The following is a 19,166-nucleotide window of genomic DNA, read 5'->3' as shown; positions in this document are numbered from 1 at the left end:
TTGTAAACGGTTCAACAATGTTTTATTCTGAAATGATCTTGGTAACGATTACGTCCTCGCGGTGATGCTTCAACTTTTTATGTTTCCCTTGTTTATAGTTGTGAGGCTCTTTGAATTTAGCTACCTCTTCACAATATAGAGTGATAAAAAAGTAAGTGTTTGGAACAACTTTAAAATCATGTAACAACATCCATGTTCATGTTTGGCCTACAAACCATAAAATACAAGATGTTTAAGATACCAATTCCAACAAATTTTACAACAAACAATTTTTACATGAAGACCTAGCAGTCCCCTCTAAAATTGAATTTATTTTCTTGTTTGATAGTTTTTGCTTGACCATCAACCGTTCATTTTTCAGCTGTGACCTGCTTGTTATGGGGTGAGAATTCTCCGATTCTTCATCTTCGTAGGGAATGGGAGAGGAAGAGTTTTTTTAAAGTCCCACTCCGGTAGTCTCTTTTCAATTTCCTTTAATATTTATCGTTATGTGATTATTGTACCGTGAATAAATTTGAATTGAACATTTAAATTTAGATTACAAATATAAATAGTTTAATGGACTTTCCTAAATATAACAAACTAGAGAAATATTTACCACCTGTGTAACAAAATCCATTAAGTTAGTTATTTTTTAAATATTTCAGGTTTGCTCTTCCATCCTTTTCTCCCTCCTAAGATTTTTTAATCGTCTTCCTCTATACTCTTCTTTTTTAGTTGCGATTTCTTCCTTTTTTTTTTGTTTTTAGATTTAGGTAACCAAATCTATTTCTTTCTATCGTGTTTGCATGTCTTTCTTCCTCTTTTTTTTTTTCATTCACTGCATATATTATATCGTCTTTCTTCTTTTCTTTTTTTACGTTTAGATTAGGTTAGATTAGGTAACCAGATTAGGTTAGATTAGGTAACCAAATCTGATAGTGTTGGTTAGGCATTTAAATTAGGGTAACCAAAACTTAAAGATTGTGTATAAAGAATATTCAAAAAAATCGTTTATACCAAATTTTGAAAAAAAAAATCGTTTAGATTTGGAACCCCAAATCTTCCAAATCTAACGATCGTGTAGCCAAATCTAAACAATCGTGTAACCCAATTAATTAAATGATCGTGTAACAAATTAGTCAAATTTAAACGATCGTATACCAAAATATTACGCGCATTGTTGACAGGACATTTTTGGTATTTTACACGTTGGGTCTCTGAACTTTTTTTATTTTCGGAATTATTTTATAGAGTGTAAATATTTTCCGTTTTTTTATATTTTTAAAAAGACCCCTAGTTTAATAGATAATTATTTCCTTCTATAAGAGAAATTGGACAACCTTTTAAATTCAAATGGTCTATACGGAATTAATCAAATCTAAAAAATTAGTGAGAAATTTCACCATTTAATTAAAACATTTCAATGATATTTATTTTAGTTAAACGGTGAAAATTTTTCTCAACTCAACCGTCACGAATGTTTTATCTAGAATCATTGTCCTTTTTTATGCATAATAAAATGGAATTTTGATTTTTTTTTTCACGAATGATTTTTTGTTAGGAACACAAAAAAAATGGTTAAATTGTGAAAGTGAATGAAAAGTAACCCTTTGTCTAGATCGTAATTAAGGGTGTAAACGAATTGGATTGAAGGACATTTTTAATCCAACCCATATTTTCAATTGATTGGGTTGGCAATCTGAGTTTCCAATCTAACCTAAATCTTAAAACATGGGTTGTCGGGTTATATTGTTCTTTTTTTCATTCCTAATGTTTGTAAAGTTCAAATTTTTGAACTTGTCATATCAATAAATACGCATATCCAAAAATTTAAACATCGGTAAATTCAAAGTTGTAAACATTCATAAAAGTTCAATACTCCAAACATTATCCATAAATATTAAATAAATAATATATATAGGGTATTTTCAAAAATATAATAAAGCAGCAAAATATTTACACGATATAGAACAATTCCGAAAATGAAAAAAAAACTCACGGACCCATAATGAAAAATATAAAAAATGTCCATCAACCACGCCGTCAACAACAAGCGTAATATATTTGGTATACGATCATTTAGATTCGACTATTATTTGGTATAATTTAGATTTGATCGTTTAAATTTGGCTTTTTTTTTTAAGATTTTCTGTACTCAATCGTTTAATTTAGTTACACGATCGTTTAAATTTGGTAAACGATTGTTTAGATTTGATCGTTAGCCAAATATAAATGATTCTTTATTATTTTCAAGATTCTTTAGTACACGATCGTTTTAATTTGGCTACACAATCGTTTATTTTTTTATATGATCGTTTAGATTTGACTATTTTTTGTACACCATCGTTTAGATTTAGCTTTCTTTTCAAGATCTTTTATATTTACTACACGATCTTGAACAACCAAATAACAGTTTGAAAAAAAAATTTAAAAAATAGATATTTTATATTTGATACATGATCTTAAACTAAATAACAGTTTGGGAAAAAAAGAAAAAGAAGAGAAGAAAGACGATGAGAAGAAAAAAATCGCACAGAAAGAGGAAAAGAAAGATGATAAAAGGGAAGAGCAAATATGGAATATTTAAAAAATGGCTTTTATGGATCTTTTCATTTTGTTACACGGACCATAAATATTTTTTCCGGTTTAGTTGGCTCAGAAGAAGGAGAAGTGAGTCAGAAGTTGATTAGGAGAGGTTCATTCTTCAATTGCTGCGAGCTCTCCTTTCCTTCTCGTCCCATGATCGACATCTCAAGAAAAATGCTTTCAAGAAATGAAAGGCCACGGGAAATCTCAATTTTCATGGGAAAGTCATGATCGACATCTATGTAGGTGGAAAGTCATAAAATTCTGCATTCTAAAAATGTATAGGGTAGTACCACTTGTGATGAAAAGTGGATTCGATAAAGGAATGAATTGACTCAAACCAAGGGTCACCCATACCTGGTCCTTAAGTCATTTTTTTCCTTGCATCCATGACTGACCCACACTCGTAGAGGAAGTTGAGAGGATGTTCGTTGAGACTATAGTAAGAAGCTATCCCCTTTTCGAGTTACTACGTGAGAGGAGCGAAGTGGTGAGGTGAAAGGGAGCTGGAAATCGGGTTGCTCGGGTGTGTCTCTATGTATTCTATATTGGAATTGGTAATCTTGAAAAAGAGAAATTTGGATGCACTGGTCCGAAGGACTGATTTATGGAATTAAAGCTCCCTATTTCCTATTCATTCAAGCGAGCTCCTTCGCTCATCTTTTTTTATTCCTTTTCTTGCTTTCTATCCAATGACAAAGAAGTAGCTCACACCATCAGCTCGAGGAGAAGAATGAAATCCTTTTATGAGACTTTTCTTCTTCCTTATAACTCTCTAACCTGAAGACAAGCCAGAGGGGTTCAGGAATGGAATGGAGTTGGTTTAGGGCAAATAGGCTATGATTATGCTTTAATTGTGACCAGATCTAAAACCCACAGAGCAGTGGACAACCCAACAAATACACATGAAAAAAGAATGAACTTTCCCTCCTCTCATTGTATGGTATGGTTCAAGCATTTGCTCATCCTCCTCTCGAAGGTACCCGTATGAGACAAGGCATATCGGCAAGTAAGGTCGTTTTTTAGTTCTTCCCCTATCATATAGAATCTCGTAACAATCATGAGAAACATAAGCACAGCTGGCCAAGAGTGATTCTTGTATTATGTCTTTCGTTGTTCTTTTTTTAGTGGGAGAAGTGTTGGAATTTATGTCCTAAAACTCGTACTTTGTTATTTGATTCAATAAGTTTATTATTGAATACTATAATCGTAAAACCAATAAATTAAGGTCCCGAGGCTATTTTACTAAGTTTGTCAATACACTTGAACTTTATGTAAAGACATAAAGATGGATTAAGTTCAAGTTAATAGCCCAAATAGTCTTATTCTGGAAAAACACTATGGATGCGGCCCGCTCTGTAGTTAGTACAAATGATGTAATCCTGAATCGTTCATGTGGAGACATTGGAGTGGGAGCATCCTATGTAAATGGTTTGCATAAGACTGGAACCACGAAATAGTCTTTTTTTAGTTATAACGCCGTAAACTGTATAAACTAACTGTTTCAATTATAATGACCTAGGCAACTTGATCTTAATCCTGAGCTAACTATGAGCTTTTGTTCATTCAGTACTATCTTTAGATTTGCATAGGTAAGGGCAGCTTATCTTCGCTGGCCCAGTAAGCCTCCAATTTCAGGGATAAGACCGAGTGGATAGCTAGAGAAATAGGGTGCAAGACGGAATTCACTCCTACCCACTTCTGGGATAGTAGATAAGTTGTTCCCTTAAGGACTGAATCCAAGTCTTGAACAAGGGGCCCCACCTTCTCATTAACCTGAGAAGGATTCAGGTTTATAGGTTGGACCTTAAACCAATTGTTCAATAGTGGATCAATGGATCTTAAGGAGCAAGATGTAATCTCGGGGGTAAAATGGTATTTTGATCTAGCCAAGATTACGAACAACCTATGAATGATCAACTTACCCATCATGGTTATATCAGGTGGACAGAAATATATCTATAGTGAGGGGAGTGCAACTACAAGTCTTTAGTGGAATGACTCATTAGTTAACGAATGTTGATTAAGCGTGGTCTAAAAGAGTTTAGCCAGTTAATCTTGAATCGTTGGAGCCTATGATCTATAGGTCCATTAGGTTCCCCTACTAGCTCATATGGATTCAACTTAGAATAATATGTTGGAATAACTCGAACTGTTCGAATTGGGTAAAGAGAGAGAAACCGACAAGTATATATGATATAAGTCGGTAAATATAAACTTTAAGCTTTAGGTTTAAATATGATTTAAATAATAAAAATATGAATATGGATTCATATTTAGAAGCTTGGAAAGTTTTGAAACGGTCAAAGTTGTAAAAGTCAACATATTGACTTTTGACTTTGAAAAACAAAAATTTGATCGGATTTATATTCAAATATGATTTGAATTTTAGAAAAATGGATGTAGATTCATACTCGGGAGGTTGGAATTAGTCAAGACGAATAAAATAGCAAAAAGTAAAAAAGTTGACTTTTGACTAAGAAAAGTTAAAGTTTGACTTTGACTTAATTGGTCAAATCACCAAATTGTCCTTTGACTAATATATTTATTACTAAATGTTAGTGAAAAATGTGGCAGCTTGTAATGAATTTTTAAGCCACTAATTCCATTAATAGTTAATGGAATAATTAGGTGTTGAAATTTCATAAAGTAAATTGCATGCATTTTGTATGTAATTTTCTTTATAAACTTCCATTTATAGAATGAGGAGAGGTTAAAAAGAAGTTTTCATGAAAATTCTCAAAATGATACACCTTTCTCCTTCCATCTCTCTAAGATTTCCTTCATAAAAACGAGTCATACAACGCGGTTCTTAGTCCTGAGATTAGTAGGTCAACATAGTGGTTGTCCTTTGCTCGTGATCTTTACGCAAAAAGAAGTTTTGGAACAAAGAAGAAGTTAAGAACTACAAAGGTAAGCTTATCGTTTACCTTCTCTATCTTCATTTAAGTCTGCCAGTTGAAGTATGTTAATTTCTAAATCGTTTAGATACATATAGAGTAAAGCATGATCCTAGTCTTTCGCTGCTGTATGCTCTCTTTGTTGTTTATCCATCAAGAAGTTCTTCTTGCTGTTGACTAGATCTCTTGCCCAAGCGTCTGCCTCTAATACTTATCCATAGACAAATATTGTGACTCCTAAAACGAGTAAGATTCTCAGTCGGTAATTCTTAGAGTAAGAGGCTCCATAGAAGTTGTGGTTCGACCAAACTCTTCATTATCAGCTTTCCTTTGAGCACACTATAAGAAGCAGAGGGAAATGAAAGCTAATGCCGCGTAGGACAAAATAGAATATGATCTCTTTCTGTCGTCTTCTTCCTTTTCTTTATTCCTTCTGCTTAAACTTTGTCAACTCTCTCTATTGAACTTTTACGTCGACAATAGCTAAGAATAGGTTGAATGAGAAATCAATTAATGAAAAAAAGAAGAAACCTACCTTTCTTTAGAGTTCAAATTCTTGAGTCAACTGTTAAACCCACTTCAAAACAAGCACAAAACGAGCGAGCGGAGCAAGCTTTTAGGTTGGCTGGCAAAAGGTGAGACAAGAGGGCATGGAGATTGGATGAGTCCAAGAAGAAGAAGAAGAAGAAGAGCTTGATTATTGACTCTGTTTATGAGCTTCGTAGAGTGCAAATTGATTTCTCCGTGCAAGCTATAAGAAGAAGTCAAGGGTTGCATGAAAATGAGATCTTTGAACATTCGAAAGGGAATAATCGACCCTAGCGCACGAAGCTCAGCCAGCCCGCCCTCACTTCATTCAAGAGAATCCCTAACCTGCCGTGACTTTTCGAAACTGACAAGGTGAAAGCCTATGAGTTTCCTAGAGAGAATGAAGAGGTTAGCTCCTAGCTAGCCAAGAGCTCAAAAAGAAGAAAGTAAAAAACAATGCAAGAGTAGCCCGATTACATTAGACGATTCATCCTCATATCTTTGTCTCAATCTGAAATAGGCGAAAGGAAGAACATCCAGCCCTGTCGGAGGCACGAAGCAAAACAATTATGAAGGAGCCCTTCAAATTAGAAATAGCTCGACTCAAAACAATAGGATGAGAAGCAGCTCGACTAAGAAGGAGAGGAGATGCTCAATGTAATATGAGAATCCTTATCAAAGAATTCTTAAATTCCACTAATATTTAACGGAGGATGAGGCGCAATGAAATATGCAAGGAGTTGAGAATGTATGTGTATAATAATCGGGCAAGAAAACCACCAAACCGGTGAGTTACATCATCATATTGCTATCCTTAATGAGAATACTTCCAAACATAATGTGGTAACCAAAATCAGAGAAGCATTTCCAGAAAAATAAAGCTCCAGGTGAGTTGAGCTGCATCTCCTTGGAAGAGGAGTGGAAAACCCTCTGGGGGTACGTCACTAAAGAGAACAAGACACCCTATGTTTGGGGTGAGTGCTTAAAGGAGAATCGTACCTATGATGAATAGGTATTCTCTCAGTCCTTAGGTGAAGTTCAGTCAAATGAGCGGCTTATCCTTCTATCTAATTATGAGATTCAGACGAAGATGCTCTAACCACTATGTGGGGTCGGAATAACAACTGTTAATGGAATGTGGGATAAAAGGTCCAAAGCCTTTCTTCTAGAACCTTTCTGACCCTAGTTGCTGATATCCCACGCAAGGGTATATCGTCTCCATAAAGATATAAAAATGGAAAAAAGCAATGCTCTTTCATCTAGCTTGATAACAAACAATTCCACTCAAAAAAAGGAAAGGGGAAAGACTTCCAATGACTAAGCTCGCATGCCTTATCCAAATGGAGAACTCTCAAGAAGAAGTTCTGATTCTTAGGACTGCAGGACTTATATACAATAGAAAGAAAAGGGTATAAAAAGGGCATGAAAAAAGAAAAAAGGGAATAAAATTGGATGGGCTTACCATTATCATTAAGACTAGCACTCCAACTAGATAAGTTTTTTCTCGAAATGCAGCGGGAAGAATTCGTCAACCTAACTTCGAACTTGCTTTCCTACATAGAATGAAGCCAAGATTCAAGTCTTAAGCGAGAGATTATTCGTTGGACAACCAGTAGGGAGTGTAGGAAACATCCTACAGGAAGGAGGTCTCAAAATTCTCGATAACAGAACATGAGATATCATTTTCGCTCATCGGGAAAATCTTTCTCAACGATATAATTCGCGATCTGGGGGGGAGGGGGGGACTGAAGGGCATGGTTTTGAAATGAGGTGATCGATTGAATCCAAGTGCTTGGATATGAGAGTATCTTTACCTTCCAAAAGAGGATGGAAGTTTCTTCAAGGTGAAATCAAAGTGCTAAAGCACAAACCCCCACTACTAATGGACAATTTGGATCGATAGATCTACTTTAACATTTGAATTTCTCTAACATTCTATGTTCCCAAAACGGATTCCGCCAAATATTTCACATTTTCTATAATCAACTCTATTTTAGGTCTTCGGTGAATCCTCCTTAATAGATGAAATATTCTTATTATGTCAATGCCAATTGAATCAACGTTATTAGTTGTGAATTCGAACTTTTGGATATTTTCTGTTTCTTCGGATGAAATGATGGTCAATCATTTGCTTCATTGGTTCCAACGGTGGCAGCTGCGGAATCTGTTATTGGGTAAGCCATTTTTGTTATTACTTTTTGAGTCCGAGTGACTATTTCAGTAGAATTTCTTAATAGCATGGTAGGTTAAACATCACTCCTAGAGAATTACCAAAATACGAAGTTCGAATCTCCTTAACACAAGCACTAAGTAAGCAAGCAACCTCTTATGTTGGCGCCAACTTCAAGTTCTTCCTCTTCTTTCTTTTTGAGTTTAGCGAGAGTCCATCAAAAGAATTGTCCAATATTGCTAGATCGAGCACGCAACGTGCATAGTCAGAAGCATTCAAGATAAGGATGCCTTGGTTGTCTCCTTTTCAAGATTTCGACTACTACTTCCTTGCCTTCCCTTTTCGGAGATCTCCTTATTCTCTTCCTAGATTTTCCTCCATACCTTCCCTCTTCTTTCTTTGTGGCTTCTTCACTATCTTGTTCCATTCTTCAGGTTCGGTAGGTGTCCGAGCCTCCTAAAAAATCTTGAAGACAAGAATGCTGGCTGCTTTCACATTGTTAGAGATTGAACCGTCTTGCTAAAGTGAAGACTGATCATAAGGGGCAAAACGGAATCCTCATGTCCATAAGCTCTCTTCTCTAAAGGCCATTCGATGCACATCACGACACTTGTTACACGTATTGTTTTATCTCGTGGGGCCTCAAAATGAAAGTAGAAGAAGTAGACAAAGGTTAGAGAAAAGATTCGCTTTGGAACGTTAGATTTTGGTAAAATAACATAAAGGCACACTTGTGTAGAGTCGAGGAGATATTTGTAAATTGGAAACAACTCATTCTTTAAAAATGTTCGGCCTGGACGTTGGTATTCGTGGATACTATATATATACATATATCCACTTGCATTTGGTTGGATAAAGAGGAAGAGGAAATGGCGTACGCACTTGCTCCTGTGAGATGGAGTTTCGGATTTGTAACTACAGCTTCAAGTACTCGTTACCTATCCGGATCACTAAACTTGACCACATTTCGGAGAGATGTATCATATTCCTCCGTTGGAAAATTGACGAGGGCCACTGGTGAGGCCAGCTTCCGGAGGGTTGAGAACGAAGATAAAGAGGAAGAGGAGGGAGACGTATTTCAAGTCTTGACCGCAGTAACAAGCGACTACAATGACATTATAATTGTAGACACTCCCAAATCCAGAATGTTGCTTCTCGATTCTTCTCGTACCTCTGCTCCTGCTCTTCCTTATCCTCAATTTTTTTCTTCCTTCAAAAGGGGAATTCAGACCTTCTAAACTATGCCCCCACATTGTTGACGCAGATAATGTCCACAGCATTCTTTATAAGGAGCAGATGTGGACAGGTTCTTATTGGGTCAGTAAACTCGGTCTCTTCGCCGAACCTAAAAGGAAAAAAAAACAATAAGTTTTTTATATGGTTTATTCTATCTATTTGATTTGATGGGTTTTCAATCCCCTTGTTTTGAGGAGTTTTGCTTCTCCATTGTCTGTATTTAACTATATATTTTCGGTCCATATAAAGTTGTTGTTGTTGCCCTTTCTTAGTCTTCGGAGTGGTTTTGCCTCAGTCAAAGATTCCTGCCTGGGTGTTTTTGTTGGTTTTGTTTGCTGTCTTAGAGGGCTGTGTTAATTTCCTTTCAAATTTGCTTACGGTCTTTGGTGTAAATAAGTTTTTAGTGTTGTTTAGTAGCTTTGTTCTTCTTGCGGCACTAGGGCATTTCTTCCTTTTAGCATTCTCTTTGTTGCAGCTGTATCGTATGATTGTTGGTCTGTGTGTCTAGCTCATCTAGGAGATTTTATCTCTAAACGACTCTCTTCCTTTTCATCGATCAATTAAAATTTTGTTTTTTACTAAAAATGAAAAAAGTTAAAGCCTTTTATTTTCAACTTCTATTTCTTATTTCCTTGTATGTAGAGATTTATTCTCTTTTTATTACATCAATGAGAAGTTCTGTTTTCGTTTAAAGAAAAATCTATTTGCTAAATATTTATTTACACGTGAAATCATTGTACAAATTTATTAATATTTAGTTCATCCTTTTGTAATTTCCTTTTATGAAAATAGTAATTAAAAGGTTCTGTTTAAAAATCCAATGATTCTCTTCTCCCTTTGTTATATTTTTTGGAGGCTAAAAAACGTTAATTACTAATCATATTTGTATTATTTTTTATATTGTGAATTCATTTTTACTACCGACTGCTGTGTATTTTTTTCATCTTGTAGGATGAGTTTGCTAGCCTGCCAGCTATAATTCCGGAAGGGCCAATTGCTATACTTGGCTTGGTACATCACTTTATACTGCAATAGTTGACGTACCCTTTTATATCAAATTACCGATCTCATTACTGAAGTTTTGTACTGTTTAAACAGGGAGGGGGAACTACTGCCCATTTGATGCTTGCTTCATGGCCCTCTTTGCAGCTTGAAGGTTGGGAGATTGATGGAATCGTAAGCTAGATTTGGTTTCTTTACCTGTCAGTTTCTGAAAATTCTGAAGTTGACTAACCATGTAGATCATCTATAGGACTTTCCATTCTTATCTTTTTCCTCTGGGGTCATTTAATGCACGGGAAAGAAAGGAATAGGTATCCTTAACTCAAATTAATATTTGAAGTTGATATCTTAAACCACCAAAAATTATTAGAATAAAGATTTGGATTTAACTATAGCATGAAGATGTGCAATTTTCACAAGTGATAGAGATTCATTTCTCAGTAGAGTGGAATTTCTCATTTAAAATTTGATAGAGAAGTGTTGCTCTGTTACCATATTTTCCACTTGAGCATTAAGCCTTGTTCCAACAAGAGAAGTGGAACCCATACCCATTACCATCATCGCTCCCGTCCTCTTTCCCTTGGTCTAAACATCTCTAAATGGATGGTGAATGCAGACCTATGTGAAACAAATTCCTTGTTCAAAATTATAATTGAGTGATAAAGCGAGCTAGTCTCAGGTTTGTCCCATTTGATCTATTTGGCTCCTTTTTTCAACTTTCAATTTTTTTAGCTTATAAATATTTTAAGTGATTTCTAGTCAATGGTACTTTCAAACAATATACTGATTCTGGCTGTCCTAGTGTGAAATTGCTTTTAAAATGGTTTTGTTTTTATGTAGGGGTGGAGATTCAAACATCCTTAACTTTTGTTTGAAGTTATAATGCTTTAACCAAATGAGCTATGCTTTGGTTTGAAATTTTAAAATGGTTACTTGAAAGTTAAAACTACATTAATCTTTTTTACCTTGTGACTTCATCTTATCAGCTAATTGACAAAGCAAGAAATTTTCTCGGGCTATCTGATCTTGAGAAGCGTTCTGAGGATGGCGGGATACTTAACATTCACATCGGAGATGCCCTTGATCCATCAGTCCGAATCTCTGGGGGTTATGCTGGTAAAGTTCTACTTTTCTCGATTCTTATGGAATAAATGTGAAATATGTAGTTTAAAACTTATTCTCTTGTGTTGTAGTTAGAGCAAAATAAGAAATATATGAAATAACTCCTCCCTTCATTTTATACGATAGATTTCAATATATATAGACATACATGTAAACCCTGAATAGAGATCAGTAAATTACAATAAAGGACAAAAGATTAATAAGCTCCTATAATTACACATATACTATAACATTTTGGACACAATCTTGGTGAAATCTTGTATTATTCTTAGAACTAATGCCTTTTACAACTTGGAATCCCTATTTAAATTTCAAGTTACCTTAGAAAACTTAAGGTAACTCAACGTCTAGAAGTTAGGTATGGAAAAATAAAATAAAACAAAACAACATGAAGACGGGGAAAACAGAAAAACAGAATCAGAGTAACTTGAAATTTAAACCGAGAGTTAAGTAAGAACAAGCTTTGAACTAACATTGTCTATTTGGTAGGCAATTCAGATTCCAGTTTATTTTTTCAAAATTAATCCAGTGAGTATGTGTTTGGTAGGCATTGTGAATAATATTCTCGAAATTTGTTTCCGAGTTTTGTGATCTAACCATCTAAATGTTGCCAATTCTAAAAATACATTTTCATATTTATGGTATATCTAAATTCTGAATATGAAATTTTAAAATGCAGAATTATAGTAAAAAATATAAAAACAATAATAAATATAGTATTTCATGTTATAAACTCGGTTATTTTTTAAAACTAAAATATGTATTTTATAATATATAATATTACAAAATAATAATTATTCAAAAAATTTAACCTAAAACAAATCATAAATTAATTAGTTATAGTTTATATTCAACTGAATATTTAGTGGGTAACTATTGATAGTTTTATGGTTTATAAATATATTATCAACTACCTTTTGAAAATTTTTTAAATTGAAATTTAATTTTTAAATTTGCCACCAAACATTTATATGAAAGAATGACATACTACTTTGTTTCTTGTTTTCTAAATTCTATTTTCAGATTGCTACTAAACATGCCCTTGATTACTTCCATTTATGCCATTACCCTCATTTAATTTTTCTTATCACAATTTTTATCTGGGGAGAATAGTTCCATGGAAAAGGTTGGGCAGCATACATTTAAATTCACGTCATCCAGTCATCCACCCATTATGACCACATACAACATTTTTGGTACACTCGATCACACGGTGTGGAAACTTGTGGATGTATACATGCGTATCTGTATAATAGGAAGCAGGACTTCCATTTGAAGTACCAGATGCTGCTAAGATGGGGAACTTGAACCCAAAGAAGCACCCACTAGAAAGGAGGTCCTAAAAGCTACAGATACCCGTAGAGTAGCTACATATGCTTTACAGCAGATCCTCATTGTCTCAAATTTAGAAAGGGAGGGAGGAAGGGAAACATCTTGTACATGGGAGAGTTTTTTATTTTTATTTTTTATTTTTAAGAAAAGGATACAACTTTTCATTAAGAGGATGAAAAGAGACTAATGCTGAGATTCAAAAGAAACTTACAAGAGATTAATGCACAAGGATACAACAAGTACTAGAAGCATATAAAAAAGACTTAGAACATCAGCAAAACTTAGAAGGGAACATAATTATGAAGGAGCAATGAAAGCTGGCCAATTGCTATATGTCTTGAATCAAGAAACCTTGAAACTTTTTTGATAAGATGCTCTAAGCCGACATAAGACGAGTCAGGTCATAAATAAACTACGGATTTTGAAAATTCTAAAAAATATGATGATTTCTTTCTATCAAAATCTCATAAAATTAGTGCTTTGACATGCATTAAGCCACAATAAGTGAGGTTTAGAGGTCCATCTAATGCTACAAAGAAGCTGAAAAATGTTGTCCTCGAATGATTCAAGAGCACCCAATTAACGTTACAAGCATTAAGCATCAGGAGGCAACAACTTTGAGAAAAGGTACATTGGAAGAGAATGTGGAACGTTGTCCTCCCAATGATCCAAGAACACCCAATTAATGTTAAAGGTATGGAGCATCAGGAGCCAACAGCTTTTAGAAAAGGAACATTTAAAGAGAATGTGATTTAAAGGCTTCCCGGACTTGTAAAATAGAGGCATACTGCAGGCATGAGAGCTTGAGAGGAAGCTTTTTTCTGAAGACTGTTGAGAATATAAAAGGTTCATATTATTAATGAGAATTTTAGGGTTATAGGAATTAAAATTTGTGACTTTTGGTTTTTATATTAAATTGTGTCCATTGAGTTCTTTGGGAGTTTTTAGAAGTTATGAGAGTTAAAATATTTATGGTTTCTTAACCATTGAAATTCTATTGTTACTTTTTTAAGCCTATATAAGGCATGTTTAGTTGAATAAAAAATTACCTCTTCCACACTTGTGTCATCCACACCCTTTCTCTTCTAACAAAGACCATCGGCTGGATTATGACTCCCATTAAGCACAATCCAAATAAGAAGGTTAATTTTCTTTGGATTCTTTCTCTTCTAAATTGCCGTAAATAAACCACTATATGGTATTTGAGAAGTCTACAAAACTTATCAATTAGTTGACTGAAAAGAAACCAGAAGGCTCCAAAGACCATGGTCTCACATCCTAGAGTTCAAAGATGTAGTTGAAAGAGGGTGTAAACGGTTCTGGAAATCTATTACCTCTTCATATATCATATGAGAGAGTTAAAACTTAGAATTGAAATAAACTAAGATTATCATATCTTACGTCTTCGAATTTGCACTCTAACCAAATAATCCAAAACTACCCATTTAACAACCTTGCTGAAGGATTTTTTTCTTGTCATAGAAGAGTACCCATACGTTTCCTCCAAGAAATTCACCTGTCAGCTGTCAAGGTGGTTGGGATTGGGCACCAAATACTGTATGATAACCAATATTGCACCAAAAGATGCGCAAATCTAATTCTGAGTGTGAAAACACCCCATGGGAGTTGAAGCATGGATACATATTTCTTCACTACATGAGATTCCTGAGAATTCAGTCATCTAATTCGTAATAAATTCATTAGTCTACTACAACTAAAAAATACTATTTTACAAGGAAAATTTGACTACTTAATATGAATTGGCCATATCTCATACTAGAACCATCTCAATATTATTCAATAGCAGTTTTGTTTTACATCTTTTTATATTAACTAACTTTTTCTTTATTCTGTATAGGAACTAGAAGCTTTTCCTTTTATATATGTTGACACTATCATAGAGTCAGAAAGGTTTATAGGAAGGGGAAAATTAATCTTTCTGTTCTGAAAATTTAGGAAGACGGAATTTCAGGAAGAACATTTTAAAATCTAAATTATTATGTATATATTTTTTAATCTTTGACAAATCAAGGGGTGAGAACTGCTGCCCCCTTCTTTCCTCTTTTCTCCCGCTTAGAGCTGATGTGTATTTATAACATTCAGGAATTGTTATTGACTTGTTTTCTAATGGAAAGGTTTTGCCTCAGTTGCAACAGGTACGTACCTTGTGCATGTAAATCTAATTATGGTTATTGTGTTTGAATTTCTGTGTACCACCCCAGTAATATTTTCTAAGTTCTGAATCCTGTTTGGAATTACCTAATTTCTTCCTTCTGATCTTTTTTGTCTAAGAATTTGGTTGAGTCATTTCTTTTTATCTTTTTTTTTTTCCTTTTTCCCTTTCTCTTGAACTAGAAAAACCTTCTCATTGATATAATGAAAAGGAATAAATGTCCAGAGAAGCAAACTCCCAGAGAGAGTGAAAAAGAAAAATACAAACAGCAAATACAACCAATGTAGATTAGCCACATAAATAAATAAACATTTAAAGAACCAAAAACTTCTCCAAAATATTCATCTGAAGGACTTAGAGAGTTTGTGAATGAATGATGAAACTATGAAGAAGGCCTTCACCAAATACTGAAAACCAATATCTACTTCAGATCTTCCAAAGAAAACCAAGAATCGGTCACCAACCAACAACAAAAAACCTTCCAAAGCTCATCATAAAAGCAACCAACTGCCTACATAAATTGGAAGTTTCTTTATACCAAAAAGATAAGATTTTATCAAGCTCCCAAACTTCAAGCCATTTCTGCTCATGACCCCTAGAAAAACTCTTCAGTTTTGCAAGAACTATTAACTCATTGAGAATAGTTTTGGAAGAACCAGCACCGGCAAAGGAATGAAAGATCTGATCTAACTCAAAGAAGACAAATCAAAACTTTGCAAAGCAAACCATGACACTTTTCTCGTGCATATGATGTTAATTTTCTCATTCATTTCTATAATAGGTTGGAATGTGGTTGGATCTGAAAGATAGATTGATGGTTGGTGGTCGGATCATGATTAACTGCGGAGGGAATGAAGTAGTCCATGTTACTGAAAATGGTATGCGCAGTGAAGTATCCTCGACCGATTGCTTCTTGCCACATATTTCTGTGATTGAGGCTCTTTCCGAAGTATTTCCTAAACAGGTATGGCATGATCTTAAGTTGAACTTAGAAAAGGCAGAACTATTATGCACTAGCTCGTCATGTGAAAATTAGAAAGCTCCAATATTTTGCTATATGTAAATTGTAATAGAAGGTGTGGTTTAGCCCTCAATTATTTTAATGTTTGTTTGATTTTATCTTATGGTAGTGGTGATGTAGAGTTAGTTAAAATACAATTTTGGTCTGTGTGGGGTTTGTTTTATTTTAGTTTTTGTAATTTCGAATGTGAGTCGGCTAAAAAGAAGGATAAAGTTTCTTCTCTCCCCGATTGGCCTCCCTTCTCGAAACCCTAGCTGTTTGCCTTACATTGTTCCAATCGCTACTGACCTCCACCAAACACTTTCGGCCGACGCCGAACGTTGTCGGCCTTCATCGTCTGTCCTCCTCCTTCCACCTTCAACCTCATGACATCTTCCCTTGCCTTCTTCAGTCCCTTCATCGATTCCTCTCTCCTCGTTCTCTCTCTCTCTTCTCAAACCAAAACCAAAGTTACGATTTGACCATTTGAAAATGGGAAGTATCTTCTAACAAATTTGAGTGAGGGGTTTGTGCTTCAATGTATCTTTGTATACAATACAAACCACGGCATATTTGTTAGTATTATTTCATAGTATATGAGCATTCCAAATGAATATCATCTTGGCGGCTATAAATAGGATCTTGAGAATCTTCAAAGGTACACTAGGTCATGGTAGTTTCTCACAAGTCAAAAGAATTATCAGAGATAAAGATGTCAATTGGGTGGAGAATTAACTTATAAAAAATATTAGTAGAACTCTATAAAGTTTTTCTATATGAGATTTTGTCGGAGAGGAATCAGAGAATTTTTCACAATGAGTCTCTTCCTTGGATTGATTATTTTGGTTCAAATCACCTCAAAGTCTTCATGGTATTCTTTCTCAAGCATTTTGCGGATTATTCTATTCAAGATCTTGGTCTTAACTAGGATGCCTTTATTTTGCCTGCACAATTTCTATTGCATTATTTCAACGAAAAGTTTCATTTCCTTAGAAAGAGGTAAGTTATGGAGAATTCAATTTCTAGCTGGCTTGAGGGGGAAGTGTCAAATATGTTATATTGAAATTTGAATATTAGTTTTATTTAGATGCTTATTCGTATATTCTAGCTACGCATGAACTTTTCTTAGTTATGATTTGTCTCAGGTAGTCCAAGATCTCACTTTGTACTCTTAATTGCAGTTGTGTTGGAAAAAATTGCCTAAAGAGAAGGGTGAGAATTATCTTGCTCTGACTGGACCATTTCCTGAATTGCACTCCTGGTCTGCTGTTGTTCCAGAGCCATTAAGAGAGAGTGTGAAGGAGTGGAGGCCGTATGAGCGTCTTTCATGATCTACAACATGCTCTTTGAGATTTGATGGTTGAAGGTGATTTCAGAAGAACACTAACCATGTTCTTAAATATCCTTGTGAGCTTTTGAGTTGTTTCGTATAATATGTTCGCTGCTCCCAATTTCATTTTCATTTGTCGTTCACGTAGTTTTGGTCATATCTATAAGCTATTATTGTGTATGTATGGGGTATGAGTAGCATTGAAAAAGTTGGATTTGATCTTTTGATTCTGATAGCTATTGTTAATCTCCTTCATAACCTCATTATATCCATTCGAAGAAATTTGAACTATATTCCTAAGGATTTTGATGTTTTGTCTATTTTGATCTCAATTCTGAAAAAATGTTTATTTGGTATTTGGAGTTTTTTAAAAGTAAGAGATCACCGATGAAATTTTAAACTTTTAATTTTGGATTTAATAGATCAAAGTTTTTCTTTCAAAGAAAAAAATGGAAAGGTTTTCTTTCGAAAAAATATATGTTTAGAAATTAAATTTGTATGTTTTGTAAGTTTAAAAGTTAAATAGATATAAACTTCAAAATTTAGATAAAATTTGAAGGCTTTACTATTTAGCTGTTTTTAAAATATTAAAATTTTTCAACTTCAACTTTCAATAATTTGTGTGCTATTTTTTTTTTGTCAATTTCTCAAACTATTAGTAATTTGTTTAGAAAATATTTTCAACTTTCAACAATATTATTAATATTTGCCAGGTAAAAAAAAAGGCTAAAAGATATCTTTTACTATTGGTATATTAGTATATGGACAAAATACATCTTACATTTTTTAAATAATTTCTAATTTTTTAACAGTTACACGAGATTTTCGAAGAAATGTTTTGTGAAGTACTTCAACTTGTGTTGATGTTGATTTGATATAAATGCAACATGCCTCATTCTCTGATATTTGATATTCTGATTTTTTTTTCTTGGTTGAATGCCTACGCTTAATGTAGGAATGCGAGTATGCATTATATAGGAAAGCAAGGTAGCATTGGTTTAGTTTTCTGGAGTTTAGGGAGAATTCCTCTCAGGGTTGAAGTATAAAATTTATGACCCTTCAAATGAAAAAAAGTTCTTTATTTATAGAATTTTCTTTTAGTTTTGTGGGCTTGAACTTGGTCCATAAACCTGACCTTTAAGCTCAATTATATTGTATTTGTGTTTCATTTATTGTCTGTACTAAATTAAGTTTATTTTTGGGAAATTGCCAAAAATAGGTTAAAAAAAGAGTTTTAAATGAATTTTGGGACAAGTTTTCAAAAGAAAGACTTTTAGGACAATTTGGGTGTGAATGGACAAAAATGCCCTTCCTTTCCTTTCCCTCTTCCACGTTTGCTTTCCCTTCTCTCCATGATCGATTCCTTCTCTTTCGCGTATAGTTCCCTTTCTCTTCTCTTTTCTTTCGCGTAGAACACCTGAACCTACTCCGCCCATCGTCGCTTGCCCATCGTCGCTTGTCCTTCGTCGGTCGTTGTCCAGTGCATTTCGTCGCTCCTCTTCGGACCATTCAATCAACTTCGAGCGTTTTCTCTTATTTGGATGAGTTTCATGTCTAACCGATTTTCAATTTATCTGCTGTAAGTAAATGTCTGGTTGGGGTATTTGGTGCTATTTTCATCCGTAATTGTCTGGTTTTTAGAATTGGACTTATTTGCCGTAAATTAGTTTAGTCAAAGTTTGGTTTTAGGTTTTTAGAAAGTTCAATGGGTAGTGAAAAATGAATTGAACTAGAGGATGAGGATTTAGTTGGATTAAATAGAGGAGGAGTAAGCAATAGGAATAGATGGAATGAAGGTTTTTTTT

The 19,166-nt window shown here is 34.2% G+C and overlaps 1 protein-coding gene across 1 annotated transcript; it reads left to right on the top strand.

The window, feature by feature from the left end:
- Positions 1-9,020: 9,020 nt before the first annotated feature.
- Positions 9,021-17,652, top strand: LOC103489616 (uncharacterized). Its single transcript, XM_008448840.3, has 8 exons — positions 9,021-9,333; positions 9,431-9,483; positions 10,354-10,413; positions 10,501-10,578; positions 11,391-11,520; positions 14,962-15,014; positions 15,813-15,995; positions 17,213-17,652. Exons 1-8 carry the CDS (start codon positions 9,036-9,038, stop codon positions 17,360-17,362), a joined length of 1,005 nt encoding a protein of 334 aa, XP_008447062.1. The 5' UTR covers positions 9,021-9,035; the 3' UTR covers positions 17,363-17,652.
- Positions 17,653-19,166: the final 1,514 nt, after the last annotated feature.

This window comes from Cucumis melo, chromosome 1 (assembly GCF_025177605.1).
Source record: "Cucumis melo cultivar AY chromosome 1, USDA_Cmelo_AY_1.0, whole genome shotgun sequence".
Lineage (NCBI taxonomy): Eukaryota > Viridiplantae > Streptophyta > Magnoliopsida > Cucurbitales > Cucurbitaceae > Cucumis > Cucumis melo.
The sequence above is the reverse complement of the archived record's forward strand: the minus strand, read 5'-3'. Positions and strand labels throughout refer to the sequence as shown.

Coding starts and splice junctions, on each gene's coding strand:
- LOC103489616 (XM_008448840.3), top strand. CDS start 9,036: ATGGCGTACGCACTTGCTCCTGTGAGATGGAGTTTCGGATTTGTAACT. Junction 9,334..9,430: donor GTTGCTTCTCGATTCTTCTC/GTACCTCTGCTC, acceptor TTGTTGACGCAG/ATAATGTCCACAGCATTCTT. Junction 15,996..17,212: donor CCGAAGTATTTCCTAAACAG/GTATGGCATGAT, acceptor TCTTAATTGCAG/TTGTGTTGGAAAAAATTGCC.